Source organism: Astatotilapia calliptera, chromosome 23, assembly GCF_964374335.1.
Source record: "Astatotilapia calliptera chromosome 23, fAstCal68.1, whole genome shotgun sequence".
Taxonomy (NCBI): Eukaryota; Metazoa; Chordata; class Actinopteri; order Cichliformes; family Cichlidae; genus Astatotilapia; species Astatotilapia calliptera.
Genome location: NC_137443.1, coordinates 34,963,483 through 34,976,551, shown reverse-complemented (window position 1 = coordinate 34,976,551; position 13,069 = coordinate 34,963,483). Strand labels below are relative to the sequence as shown.

The window sequence follows — 13,069 nt, the reverse complement described above, 5'->3', positions numbered from 1 at the left end:
TTGCAACATTGGAATTTCATAAATGCACGAATGGCTTGGCACGCAAAAGAATAACGTCACAACAATGTGATTGGTCACTTGCAATGTTGATCCTGGAACAACATTTTCATGATGGTCTGGGAACAACACCAACACGAGGATATCAGATCATCCCTGTTGTAGTGGTCCAGCTTCATCAGCAGGAAATGTGGATTTAAAGGCATATTTTAGTTATGACGGCAGAGTAAGGTAAACACACTTTCCGTCCCTGTCATATAAACACACATAGAAACTCAGTACCTGGCCACTTTATTAGGTAGTTTGCTGTTGCATGGTTAGACTCCCTGTTGCCATCAGCACTGGCTTGATTCTTTGTGGCACAGATTCAACAAGGAGCTGAAAACATTACTCTGTCAGCAGGTTGTTCATGATGTGACTCTCCCTTTCCACTACATCCCAAATATCCTCTACTGGACTGGGATCTGTTGACTGAGGAGGCCATGAAGTGGGGGAAAAAAATCCAAAGGACAAGTCGTGCAAGACAATAGAAAAAGTCACCACAAGATGGCAGCAAGCACAAAATGACATGTTCGGCTGTGTGTGTGTGTGTGTGTGTGTGTGTGTGGGGGGGGGGGGGGGGGGGGGGGATTTGGTGGCATTAAGTGTAATATTTAAAACATGAAGATGGTTTATTTGAATCCAGAAGTTAATCTAATCTGAAGAACTCCAAAAACGACGACAAACACCAGAGATGTGAAAGCTCGCTCTGTCATAGAAAACTTTATTCCATGTTTTATAAATTAACACTTGAAATCATCATGTTGTCACGATGCCAGACACAGACTTAACACATCCAGCATATAAATGAAAATCTCTGGCAAGAGCAGAAAAATGAGAGTGCACGTAGGGCTGATGTCCAAAGGTGTTGTTTTGGGAGTTTTTTTTAATGAAGAAAAAGTTGGTTGAAGAGTCAAAACTTCCTTTTTAATCGGTTTTTATATTTCCGCTCCGCCTTCTCCGTATGACAGATTATTTAGAACATGTGAAAGACTTCATTTTGTGCCACGCTTCCTAAAAGAGCAATACACCTGAAATTGCATTTCTTTCTACATGCAGATATATCCACTTAAAATGAATCTGAGTTCTATTTTCAATCAGTTTGGTGTGTAACAAGTATTAATGTCACACGATGCTTGGTTACATTTAAACTATGGCCTCTTACCTTACCCAATATAAGCTAGCTGTACCTTAGTTTAGTGTCAGGACTGTCACCTGACATGAAGTAAGCTTAAATAAATAATTTCTTATTTAGATTTATCCAGTTCCAGTTGGATAAACAGTAAAACAGTGAATGACAGTAAAATATTGTAATACAGCTTCTTAACTGAAATATTACTGCCTGTGTTGGTGTTTACTTCATCAGAGTGAGAGAGGAAAAAAAGCAGCAGAAACATCTGACATTTTACATCTGAATAAGTCAGAGGCCGTGGTGAGATTCCCCTGAGCGAGATGGCAGCAGCAGACGTGCATCTCGCTGGCCTGGATGCTGCATCTACGTGCATCGATCTGGAAAATGAGCAGTTAGCACCTCTAAGTTACGACAAGGCAGGCGGCTGATCCGTTTGAGAAAATGGCTTAATTCAAACATACGCACTCGTGTCAAATATTGTGAAAAATAGTGATTATGATGATATTCAGTGTTTAAATATTATAGTTTAATATTTTACTGTTGCAGTGTTTCTCTGTAAAGGAGAGGATTCAAAACATAGTGTCAACTCTGGGAAGGAGTTTTTCTTTGAGATATGCCTTTCCCAAAACAAATAGTTTTAACACAGTGCTGATCACTGTCAAGGGAAGAAAAGGAGAAATTAGAAAAGAAAACCTTCAAATGACTTCAAATAGAAACAGATCTGTACAGCACCAAATGCTCCTAGAGAGGAATGCAGACAGCGTGAGGAAAGCCAAGCGCACTTCTGATGCTCATAGTAAACCTCATTTAAGCTCGACTATCAGCTGTAAAGTTACAGAGGCTGTTTTGATTGCATGAATACTGCTCTTCAGTTTTGGATTAACAGAAAAGAGATCGATAAAACACTTTAAATGTTAACTAAGTAGTCTAACTACCAATGCATCGAGCAGTAAAGGTGGCACCACCGCTCTAAAAATCTCAAAGAGTCTTCCAGCTAATTGTTGAAGAGGATCCTCTCTGAACCCCCTCAAAAGGCCAGAGATGATCCTCCAAAGTGCTCAAAGAGTGTATAAATCTTTTATCCTCCATGTGCTTTATATTCATGAGTCTGGGTTTTCTATGCACGCTGCTGAAAACGGTGCTTCTCACACATTACTGACATTCTCCAGCCCGTTGCGGCAGTCGTCATCTGGCAGGATGAAGCGGATGTGCCGGCTCTTCTCCCAGCCGCGGCGGATCTGCCCGAGCCGGTGGCCCACGCAGGGCAGGAAGAGGGCCACGCGGCCCAGCAGCACCGCGAGGGGGAGAATGAGGACCAGGAGGAAGGTGGGAGGCATGTAGAAGTAGTACTGGGCCGAGAGGAAGGCGCGGTTCCAGCCGAAGATGAGGGTGTGGAGGGTAGCCATGGATAAGGCGCAGTAGCCGAGTGTGGACTGCAGGAGACAGAATAAAGGGGATAATACCTTTAATAAAATCTTACAACACTGATTGAATTTTTTTAGCTTCCTTGTGTTGACAATTAAAAAAATGCAATATTAAAATCGCTGTTTCCATCATAGATTTAAAAATGAGCTACATTTTAGTTAGCACACTTTCTAATCGAACTCTACTGGTTCTACTGGAAGTTTCTTCCTGTCAAAGGCGAATTTTTCCTCCCCAATGTTGCCAACTGCTTACTTATATGGTGGTCGTCTGACTGTTGGTGTTTTCTCTCTGTTATTGCAGGTCTTTACCTTACTTAATATAAAGCGCATTGAAGCAAATGTTGTGATTTGGTGCTATATAAATAAACTTGAATTGAACATTTGCGTATACCTTTTAAAGGTATATACTGTATATACCTTTTAAAGGTATATACAGTATATACCTTTCAGCATTCATGATGCCTTTACAGACATCCAAGCTGCCAATCAAATAGGCACTGAAACACTGCCGTACCATCAGTCATGCAGGCTTTTGAACAGAGTGCTGATAAAAAGCCGGGTAGTTCTGCTTTGTATAAAAGAGCTTAGGTCCTGAGACAGCAGCAGCATTTCTGAATCATGTAAACATACGAGTTCCTCCTTGTTTGACAGAGCTTTAAAGTGTTTCTGAGCTCATGCATTCATTTCAATGACAGACACGTGTCTGTTTTATTGCAGTGCCTCCCGAGGGCCAAAGGATCACAGGCATTAATAAATGATTTGTCCCTCACATACAGAGACTCTGTAGATGATGAGATATTCAAGGACTTCATAAATTTATGTTAAGGGATATTATTCTAAATTATTCTTGTTTCACAATTCGTAGATGCAGTTTCTTCGCAGAATAATGACACTCTGCCAACCTTTACTTCTAATAAGCTGTTTTTAGTCGCACTCATGTTGATGACCTGTTGCCAGTGAACCTAATTTGTTGCAAAAAACATAATAGATTTATTGAGGCTGAAACTTTTTACAAGGGATATCCCTGAAATTTAAATCTAATTCAATTCAAAAGCAAATACGTAAAAGAAAAAGAGTGGTGGGATGGTCGGCAACAAAGACTCATGTAGCAGTAAGGGTTAGGCTGACACTAGAGGCTGTTTTTGACCGTAAAACTCATCGTGCAAGGGCAGACGGGAGGGTGGGGGGTCGTCAGAGAGCCAAAGCCAACAGCCAAAGGCGGCTGCAGGTTTCTGCTATGAATCCTTCCACAGGTTCAGCAACAGAAACAGTGCTCTCCAAGTGCTCCTGTAGTCAGCTCAGCTCGAGGTGAATTAAACACCAAGTGAGTTGCAATGGCAAGAGATGAATAATTTTCTATTTATATCATGTGACGTCCTGCAAACTTCAAAGTTTGCTTGAGTTTATCCTCACTGCTGAAAGCAAAGACAAATTTATGGAAACATGCAGGTCAGGGTGGTCTTCATTCGGTGCTTAAACACACAAACACACATACTAAAAATTAAACCATAAAAAACACATTATTTTTAAACCCAGAACATTTTATTTGCATTTGTGTCACCTAAAACAGTGATTCCCAAAGTGTGGCCAGCCCTGGTGGACTGTAACGGTACTGCAGGCAAGCCACATTAATAACAAACAGTCCCGATCAAAAGATGTTTTCAATAAATTGCATGCTCAAAAATATGTTTTGTCTCACTCCCATTTCTTCTAGTTGCATGTGAAGCTCTACTTGGAACCTTGTTGAGATTCAACCATGCAAAATATAATTTTTTGCCATTTTTCAAGTGCTCTTAAACTTTTGATCGGGACTGAAAGTCAAAATTCCTTACGCATAGGTTTATTTGTTTGTTTTTTTGTGCAAAATTAACATAAAGGCTGCCATGATCCATTGTAACACTGTTATCTTACAGCTAATTTGCATCTGCAATCCCTTGGCAGGTTACATATTTACATACATTTATTTATTTAAAAAAAGGGAATTTAAACTGGTAATAGGAGGTGGTTAGCCTGACTCATTACTATGACCTAAATTTACTGCTCTTATATTGAAGTTAGTGTCCCAGTGGCAGGTGGGTCACACATTGGGCTTAACAATTTGCATATGCCTGGGTAACAGCAGCAACTTATAAATGGACTGGTTTACATATAGCATTTTTCTGCTCTACCCGAGAACTCAGTGTACTTTACATCTAAAGCACCTAAAATATTAGCCAGCTGAGAACTGATATAGCAACTCAATGCCACCACAATTGACTATATAATTTATATAAATTAAACACCTAGATCACTCAACGGTTCCTTAACTGTCCAAGAGCGCCCACACTGAAGCAGAAACTAAAAATAGACCCCAAAAACAGGGTTCTGGATACTTTGACAGTTGCTAGCTCTGACAGTGTTTATGCATTTATAAAAAAAAAAAAAAGGAGAGAGAGAAAAAAAACAAAAACAAACTAATTGTGCACCCATGCTGTTGACAACAAGTCTAGAAGTGCTTTAATCGCACAAACTGTTGACATGTGACTAATCTAAAGGCCACCGAATTAAAGGAAGATGAAATGGCAAAAGTGGCACAAACAGACTTCACGTCCTGGAAAACTGGAGGCCATTGGGGGGGGGGGGGGGGGGGTTAAGGAGAGGAGGAAGTGTGCGTACAAACTGAGTCACAACCCTCCTAACGGCTTTGTCACAGCACAAGTTTAACAGCAAATCTGGGGCAGCTGCGGGACTGCAAACACTAAGAGTCAGTGTTTGTATATGTGTCTTACTGCCACACATTCACTATGTGGTGTAAGAGACACAGCGTGCATCTGTCTGCACATCAGAGTGACGCCTGTCTGTTCGTATGCGTGCGACTCAAACGTCCTGCCTGTCTCCAACGTCTTTGACCATCATCCTACAAGCACGGAGAACAAAACCATTTGACAGCACATGCTAGCATGAAGTATCTGGCTGAAGTACAGTGGGGCAAAAAAGTATTTAGTCAGCCACCGATTGTGCAAGTTCCCCCGCCTAAAATGATGACAGAGGTCAGTAATTTGCACCAGAGGTACACTTCAACTGTGAGAGACAGAATGTGAAAAAAAAAAATCCATGAATCCACATGGTAGGATTTGTAAAGAATTTATTGGTAAATCAGGGTGGAAAATAAGTATTTGGTCAATAACAAAAATACAACTCAATACTTTGTAACATAACCTTTGTTGGCAATAACAGAGGTCAAACGTTTACTATAGGTCTTTACCAGGTTTGCACACACAGTAGCTGGTATTTTGGCCCATTCCTCCATGCAGATCTTCTCGAGAGCAGTGATGTTTTGGGGCTGTCGCCGAGCAACACAGACTTTCAACTCCGGCCACAGATTTTCTATGGGGTTGAGGTCTGGAGACTGGCTAGGCCACTCCAGGACTTTCAAATGCTTCTTACGGAGCCACTCCTTTGTTGCCCGGGCGGTGTGTTTTGGATCATTGTCATGTTGGAAGACCCAGCCTCGTTTCATCTTCAAAGTTCTCACTGATGGAAGGAGGTTTTGGCTCAAAATCTCACGATACATGGCCCCATTCATTCTGTCCTTAACACGGATCAGTCGTCCTGTCCCCTTGGCAGAAAAACAGCCCCATAGCATGATGTTTCCACCCCCATGCGTCACAGTAGGTATGGTGTTCTTGGGACGCAACTCAGTATTCTTCTTCCTCCAAACACGACGAGTTGAGTTTATACCAAAAAGTTCTACTTTGGTTTCATCTGACCACATGACATTCTCCCAATCCTCTGCTGTATCATCCATGTGCTCTCTGGCAAACTTCAGACGGGCCTGGACATGCACTGGCTTCAGCAGCGGAACACGTCTGGCACTGCGGGATTTGATTCCCTGCCGTTGTAGTGTGTTACTGATGGTGACCTTTGTTACTTTGGTCCCAGCTCTCTGCAGGTCATTCACCAGGTCCCCCCGTGTGGTTCTGGGATCTTTGCTCACCGTTCTCATGATCATTTTGACCCCACGGGATGAGATCTTGCGTGGAGCCCCAGATCGAGGGAGATTATCAGTGGTCTTGTATGTCTTCCATTTTCTGATGATTGCTCCCACAGTTGATTTTTTCACACCAAGCTGCTTGCCTATTGTAGATTCACTCTTCCCAGTCTGGTGCAGGTCTACAATACTTTTCCTGGTGTCCTTCGAAAGCTCTTTGGTCTTGGCCATGGCGGAGTTTGGAGTCTGACTGTTTGAGGCTGTGGACAGGTGTCTTTTATACAGATGATGAGTTCAAACAGGTGCCATTCATACAGGTAACGAGTGGGGGACAGAAAAGCTTCCTACAGAAGACGTTACAGGTCTGTGAGAGCCAGAGATTTTCCTTGTTTGAGGTGACCAAATACTTATTTTCCACCCTGATTTACGAATAAATTCTTTACAAATCCTACCATGTGAATTCATGGATTTTTTTTTCACATTCTGTCTCTCACAGTTGAAGTGTACCTCTGGTGCAAATTACTGACCTCTGTCATCATTTTAAGTGGGGGAACTTGCACAATCGGTGGCTGACTAAATACTTTTTTGCCCCACTGTATGTGTGGGTGCGTACCTGAACGAAGGTGAACTCCCTCCAGTTGACAGTGTTGGCCACTGAGGGCAGCGAGGTGACAGCCAGCAGAGAGAGCAGCCCGAGAGCCATGATGCCCACGGACAGGTACAGCTCCATCCTCCAAACTTCCTCCCCAACCCACGAATCTGGGTGGCCAGCATTCACCTGCGTAACAAGCAACATTGATAGACATGCAGTCAATGCAAGGGTAACAGCAACATATTCAAGAGCATGACAAAAATGTGAAACTGACAACTGCCTTTTCAGATCCTTTAACTCTCAAGTGCTAAAGAAGTGTTGAAGAAAAGCACTTAAAAAGACGGTACAAACACCCTTCAACCATGTTCTGATTGCTGATGTTGCATAGTTTGTCCATTAGGGGGCGCTTTGTAACTTGCCACAAACAGAGCAACCAGCCTACCTGGGCAGATAATAACCGAGTAATCAATGACTATCTGTTATTATAAATAAATAAGGAGGTTTATGAATGTTTCGTGTGTTAGAGCCCTGACTTTAGCTCAGGAGATGAAGCTTAAGGTTACGAGGAAGATTACATCTTATTAAGATGCAGATGGTGTCACTTCTTTTGCATTTTCATTTCTTTGGTGAAGAGGACTCCTCGTCCAACAATAAAGCGTAGGCCTGATGTAAGATGCAGACACAAATTTAAATGTCCCCTCTTCAGCACAAAATGCCTATGAGTTCCCTTCTCCTCTGCCTTGGGCATATTTGGCTAGAGACTAGCACAAAGGGAGACGTCTTTCCTGGTCATTGTATTCAAATGTGATGGGGGAACATTGTTGCTTCCACAAACCGCACACCCACTGCTATGTATTTTAACAGATTAAATATAAGTTTACCAGAATACATCCGTTTGTTGGAAAATTTAATTACAGACTATGTATATTTATTCTGTATATATATGTATATTATATTTATTCTGTCCTGTTTGTTAGACTCATGGAACGTCTGAACCGACACCTCTCTTCTTCTTCTTCATCCAACCTGTTCATAGGCCTTGTTGATCAGCTGGAAGCGGGCGGACTTCCTCATGGGAAGACACAGGCTATAAATCGCATGTAGAACTGCACACAGGAAGCTGCACAGTCCAAACTGCTTCCTCTGGATCAACCAATGGTCCAGCCAGTTAGGAAAGCGGTTGTACTTGGTGCCCCACCACAGCTGGAGGAAGGCGGCAATCAAACCGGGCAGGTAGACCAGTGATAACATCACCAAGGCGACACATGGGAAAGTGATATTCACAATCTCAATGGGCAACTTGTATAAATTGTTCTTCTTCGCAGTCACATAGGGATGCAAGACATCACGGACGGAGTTATACAGGTAGAAGAAGACAAAGAGGGCCAGAGCGCAGATGATGGGGGTGCGCCAAGATGGAAACAGATACAGCGGGAGGTTTTCGATCTCTAGTGAAGAGGAGAGGAGGCCCATGTCAACAGGGATGAAGCCCATCCTGCGGCAAAGCTGCATCACAGAGCTCTTGGCATTTTGATCGTCACTGCAGAGGAAAACCTGGAGAAAAAGACGACATAAAGACAAACATGTTTAGAGGCTAGAAACCGATTTCATTTGAAACCGCATATACCACCAGACCTCCATGAATGCGAATAGTCTTAGAGTGGTGATGACGTCCCCTACCTGTCGGCTCCCATCCCGTGGTCCTGCCTGTAGCGTCCAGGCTGATATGGTATTAAACCCCTTGACCACATAACTCTCAGGAAATAGATCAGCCAGCTGTTGGGCATTGGAAGGCCCTTCTTGCTTGATTTGCAAACCGTTGCTGACATCCACGAGAGTCTTTCCAGCTAGTGCTGGCTTCAGGTGGACCAATGTAGAGTGGTGCTCAGGGTACACGGCAACAAAGAGCAAGTCTGCTTGGTTTGCAGCCTCCATCTGCGAGGTCACCTGACGGACAAAGACAGAAACGTTCACGCTCGATATCAAAACTTTCCCTTATATTTAGCTTGTTTCATTAGTTGATTTCCTAGTATTGTTAAATACAGCCTGGTCAAATATTAGTAAAACGTAGCATAGCATAGACCTCTGCCTACAGTATTTACACTAAGCATCTCCTTGACCCTAATACATATTTGGCTCTAAAAACATACCTCTGAACACGACAGATAAATTGTATGTTTGAATTAAAACCCTGTAGCTCACCGCTGTCAGTCTCAGTCGAATGCTTTGCACAGTTCCCATTAACCACAAACTATGTTTACTGAAAACCGCCATGAAAGAAAACCAAAAAAAACCTCCAAAAAGCTTTATTGGGATTATTTGAATTTCAAACTCAAATAAGCCAGGAAGTCCTTTCTTGCAGCTTGCAAATGAATAAACAGGCAGTAATAATATATGCTATTACAGTTCTGTTTAAAACTCTTCACCAGACCTTCTTGTAGTTATTAAAAGCAGTCTTAAGCAAGAGTTCTCCAGATTTTCTGAATGTCTATCAAACCCTTTCTTTGGACACTGGTTTGACAAAATCGATGACATTATGAATTTAAAGAAGTTTAAAAAGCATCTGAATGGCAACAACTTCATTTGACAGCAATGATCCCAAACACAGTGCTAAACAATGCTTGAAAAGAGGAACATACAATTGAACACAACAGTCATGGTCTCGTGTCACGGTTTGGGTGAGACATGAGACCATGGCTAAATGGATCTACTAATTTTAGTCAGTGCTGTTTTTGGCAGTGCAACAATAACGTCTATGACAATCATGGAGTGTCTCCCCAGACCTCAACATCATTGAAGCAGTGTGGGATCACCTTGACAGTGAGCAGATGAAAAGGTAGCCAACATCCAAAGAAGAGCCTTGAAAGTCCTTAAAGAAGGGGGGGGGGGGGGTGTAGCATTACTAGGATGAATGTATGTGTGTGGTTTTTAAGTGTGCTTTGACCATGTATTAAACACTCCATGTGGCAAAGGAGTATATAATTACATACACGTCTTACTTAAATTCCCAAGTGCTATTTCTGACCCTATATTCATACATGAGCTTTTAAGGCAACGTTAAAGGTTATTCAGCTGTTACACATTTTCATCACATGGCTTGACTCCAAAGAAGAATTGACCCTTAGATTTTTTTTTTTTCCCCCCCTGTGGCTTCGAGGTGCCTATACTGAGCTGAAAACACACTAGTAAAAGGCTCCACACTGGTGACAGTAGTGGAAGTGGATCTAGTCAAATAGTGTGTGAGACCTAACATTGACATGAGACCATAACTCGAGCAATCTTATGGATTTTAGTCAGCAATTTTTTGGCAGAGCAACAATAAAGTTTACAACATAGCCCAACTCTAACTTCCAGATCCTATAAAAGACAGGTTGATTACTGAGCATGAATTCTAGGAGGCACTAACACTAAATTAGCGAAACAAATGATAAGGGGATATTGGACCTTGGTGCAGCCTTTCATCTCAATTTAAGCCAACCTTTTTCTGATTGGCTGCCCTTCACTAACAGAGGGGTTTTAACAGCAGCTGAGTGGGGCTTTCTGCTCACACCCCATAAGAGTAAAGACAACTGTGTTAAAATGAGCCTTGAGAGAAGACTTAAATTGAAGCTGTTGGCTGAGAGGGATTACTTGAACGCATTTGATAGAAGCCATTGTAAGCATGTGAAAAACATAACAATAGCACTCTCTGTTCCTCATCCATATTTGTATGCCTGTGGTGAAGACACCTTAAAAAATGATTCAAGCTGCAGATGGGAACTTAATCAGGGGCTGACAAGAAGTCATCTTGTGGTGCAAATGTATTGTGGCGCAGGCTGATGGATTGACTGCTGTATGCTCCTCCCATACTGCCTCTCATCTTCTTCTCTCAATCAACTGAGATTATCTAGCAGCTATGTTTATGAGGTAAAGCAACAACATCCATTATCACTGCTGGGGGAAAAGTCAAAGGAATGTATAATTACCACCAGAGGGACGGAAACAAAAACACCAATTACACTGTGAGTGTGAACGTGAGTGTCAGTGTCGCTGCATATGTCACCTCCGCCTCTTCGGGGAACAGAGCCGTGAAGCGCGCGGGGGTTCGGCTGCCCACCACAACCTGATAGCCGGAGGCCACCAGCCTTCTGGCCAGAGAGCGGGAGAAGTCGCCGGTGCCCAGGATGCCAATCAACAGGGTGCTGGGCGTCATCATGGAGGCTTCAAGGTGTCTGGAGCCCCCAGCTCTTTCTCGGATTAAAGGCCTCGCCATATCATCAGGCATAGTGCACTGACAAACCAGCAGAGAGAGCAGCAGATGAGACCTAAAACAAACACGAATCTTAATAACAGAGTTACAACAGGTTGAATTTAACGGTAGCTTTCTAGCTGCACCTTTGCAGAGCACAGATGTCTAATACCCATTATCTGTGAATCTCAGCTGGCATGTCCTAGATCCACAACTCTGCACTATCAAAGCAAAGTTACTGTCCAATAATAGCGTAAATGGATGTTATGGCAGCCCAAATATAGCAACTGCGAATTTTGCTGCTACTCCTGGACACGCTGACTAAAAAAAAATTAATTAAAAACAAAACAATCACAAACATTTAACCCAGGAAGCTTTCACTTTAATTATTTCAACTTTACTGAAACACGTTTGATGGGATTATCTCACGCGGAAGGATTCGAGAAAAATATGAAAACACACTTTGAAGCACTTTAATAATCACCTAATGATCACAGTGATACATGCCGAATTTATTTTAAAAAGCCAATACTTCAGAGGCTGTCTCGATTAATGGTGTATCTTTTGCTAAAAGTGGTTCGGAGAACGATAAGAACTTAAACAGACTGAAATCCGCACAGACTCTGGCATGAAAACGGAAAAGAGGATAGAAAGCTACTTTGCTTGATGCCCTTGAGTCAACTCGGGGAAACTTTGTCTCCGAAGAAAGTTACACAAGCCAACGCAGGCAAAACGAAGACGAGCATTTTGGTAAAATAACAGCTTGTCTGACATAATACATCGTCTGTGAATACTTACAGGCACACTGTTTACTCGCGTGTAGGTGTTCAGGCTCCACGCTTCCTCAGAGCTTTCTGTAAACTGGAGCCTTTCTTCCTGATAAGATGACGCGGGCGATAAAGCCACGCCCCCACGTGTGTAAGCGAGATAAAGCAGCGTAACGGGCTCCATGATATTTATTACACGTGTGATTTCTGCACTTAAAGGGGCGGGTTAACACCACAGTAAGCATGAGCACTGCACACAGTAAAGACAAAGTGGCTGTTACTCCATTTCCATAATTAATAGGAAAACTTACGCGTTTTTCTCTTAATTATGACGTTTGACAAGTGAAAAGTTTATCATCCTTAACAGGGGCGGGTCCAGAGGGGGTGTGTGCATGGGCTGGCACTACCCCCACTGGAATACAATATATTCTTCTGGTGCCCCCAGATTACTGCTATGGGGTCTTTAAGTGATGATGTGATGAATCCTGCTTCTGGGCACAAACTACTCTGCATTTAATAAGGCTGTTGTGTTTTTAACATGTTTTAGTGCTTGTATCTTGTTATACTTTGCACAGACCCGTTTGAAAACAAAGGGGGATCGCACTTTTCTCATATTGTGGATGCATTATCTCAGCTGTTCTCCCAACTGAAGTTTGGTCCGTTTATAGCATCCTGCCATACGATTGCATTTGCCCCTAACCTTCGGGAACCCTCAAATTAACTTTTATCAAGTGGAAGAAGGTTGGCGTTCATCCTCCAGCTTCAGTGTTTGTTATGCTAACATAGCTGTGTCACTGGCAATCACGTAGCACATTATTATAAACCAGCTAGCCAAACTTCAGTAACCTTACAAACGTCACTGCTGTTTACTTTCGTGTCTTCATTTATGTCAGAAGTGATAGCAGAGATGTACGTCTTAA

General features: G+C 42.5%; 1 protein-coding gene across 2 annotated transcripts; it reads right to left on the bottom strand.

The window, feature by feature from the left end:
- Positions 1–733: 733 nt before the first annotated feature.
- On the bottom strand, positions 734–12,296 carry LOC113016508 (metalloreductase STEAP3). Of its 2 annotated transcripts, none has more exons than XM_026159385.2 (6): positions 12,181–12,296; positions 11,197–11,458; positions 8,835–9,101; positions 8,181–8,708; positions 7,176–7,340; positions 734–2,601 (listed from the first exon to the last, which is right to left on the bottom strand). In XM_026159385.2, the coding sequence occupies exons 2-6, from the start codon at positions 11,416–11,418 to the stop codon at positions 2,314–2,316; spliced, it is 1,470 nt and encodes a 489-aa protein (XP_026015170.2). In that variant the 5' UTR covers positions 11,419–11,458; positions 12,181–12,296; the 3' UTR covers positions 734–2,313. The 2 variants fall into 2 exon arrangements, with proteins under 2 accessions (XP_026015170.2, XP_026015171.2); XM_026159386.2 differs by having other exon boundaries at positions 11,197–11,424; positions 12,181–12,290.
- Between the last annotated feature and the right edge of the window lie 773 nt (positions 12,297–13,069).

Bases quoted from the DNA above. Each gene is read 5' to 3' on its own strand.
- LOC113016508 (XM_026159385.2), bottom strand. From the start codon at position 11,418: ATGCCTGATGATATGGCGAGGCCTTTAATCCGAGAAAGAGCTGGGGGC. The intron at 8,709-8,834 runs GTAGGGGACGTC...CTTTTTCTCCAG, and splicing joins CACGGGATGGGAGCCGACAG to GTTTTCCTCTGCAGTGACGA. The intron at 7,341-8,180 runs GTTGGATGAAGA...CTTGTTACGCAG, and splicing joins TCAACAAGGCCTATGAACAG to GTGAATGCTGGCCACCCAGA.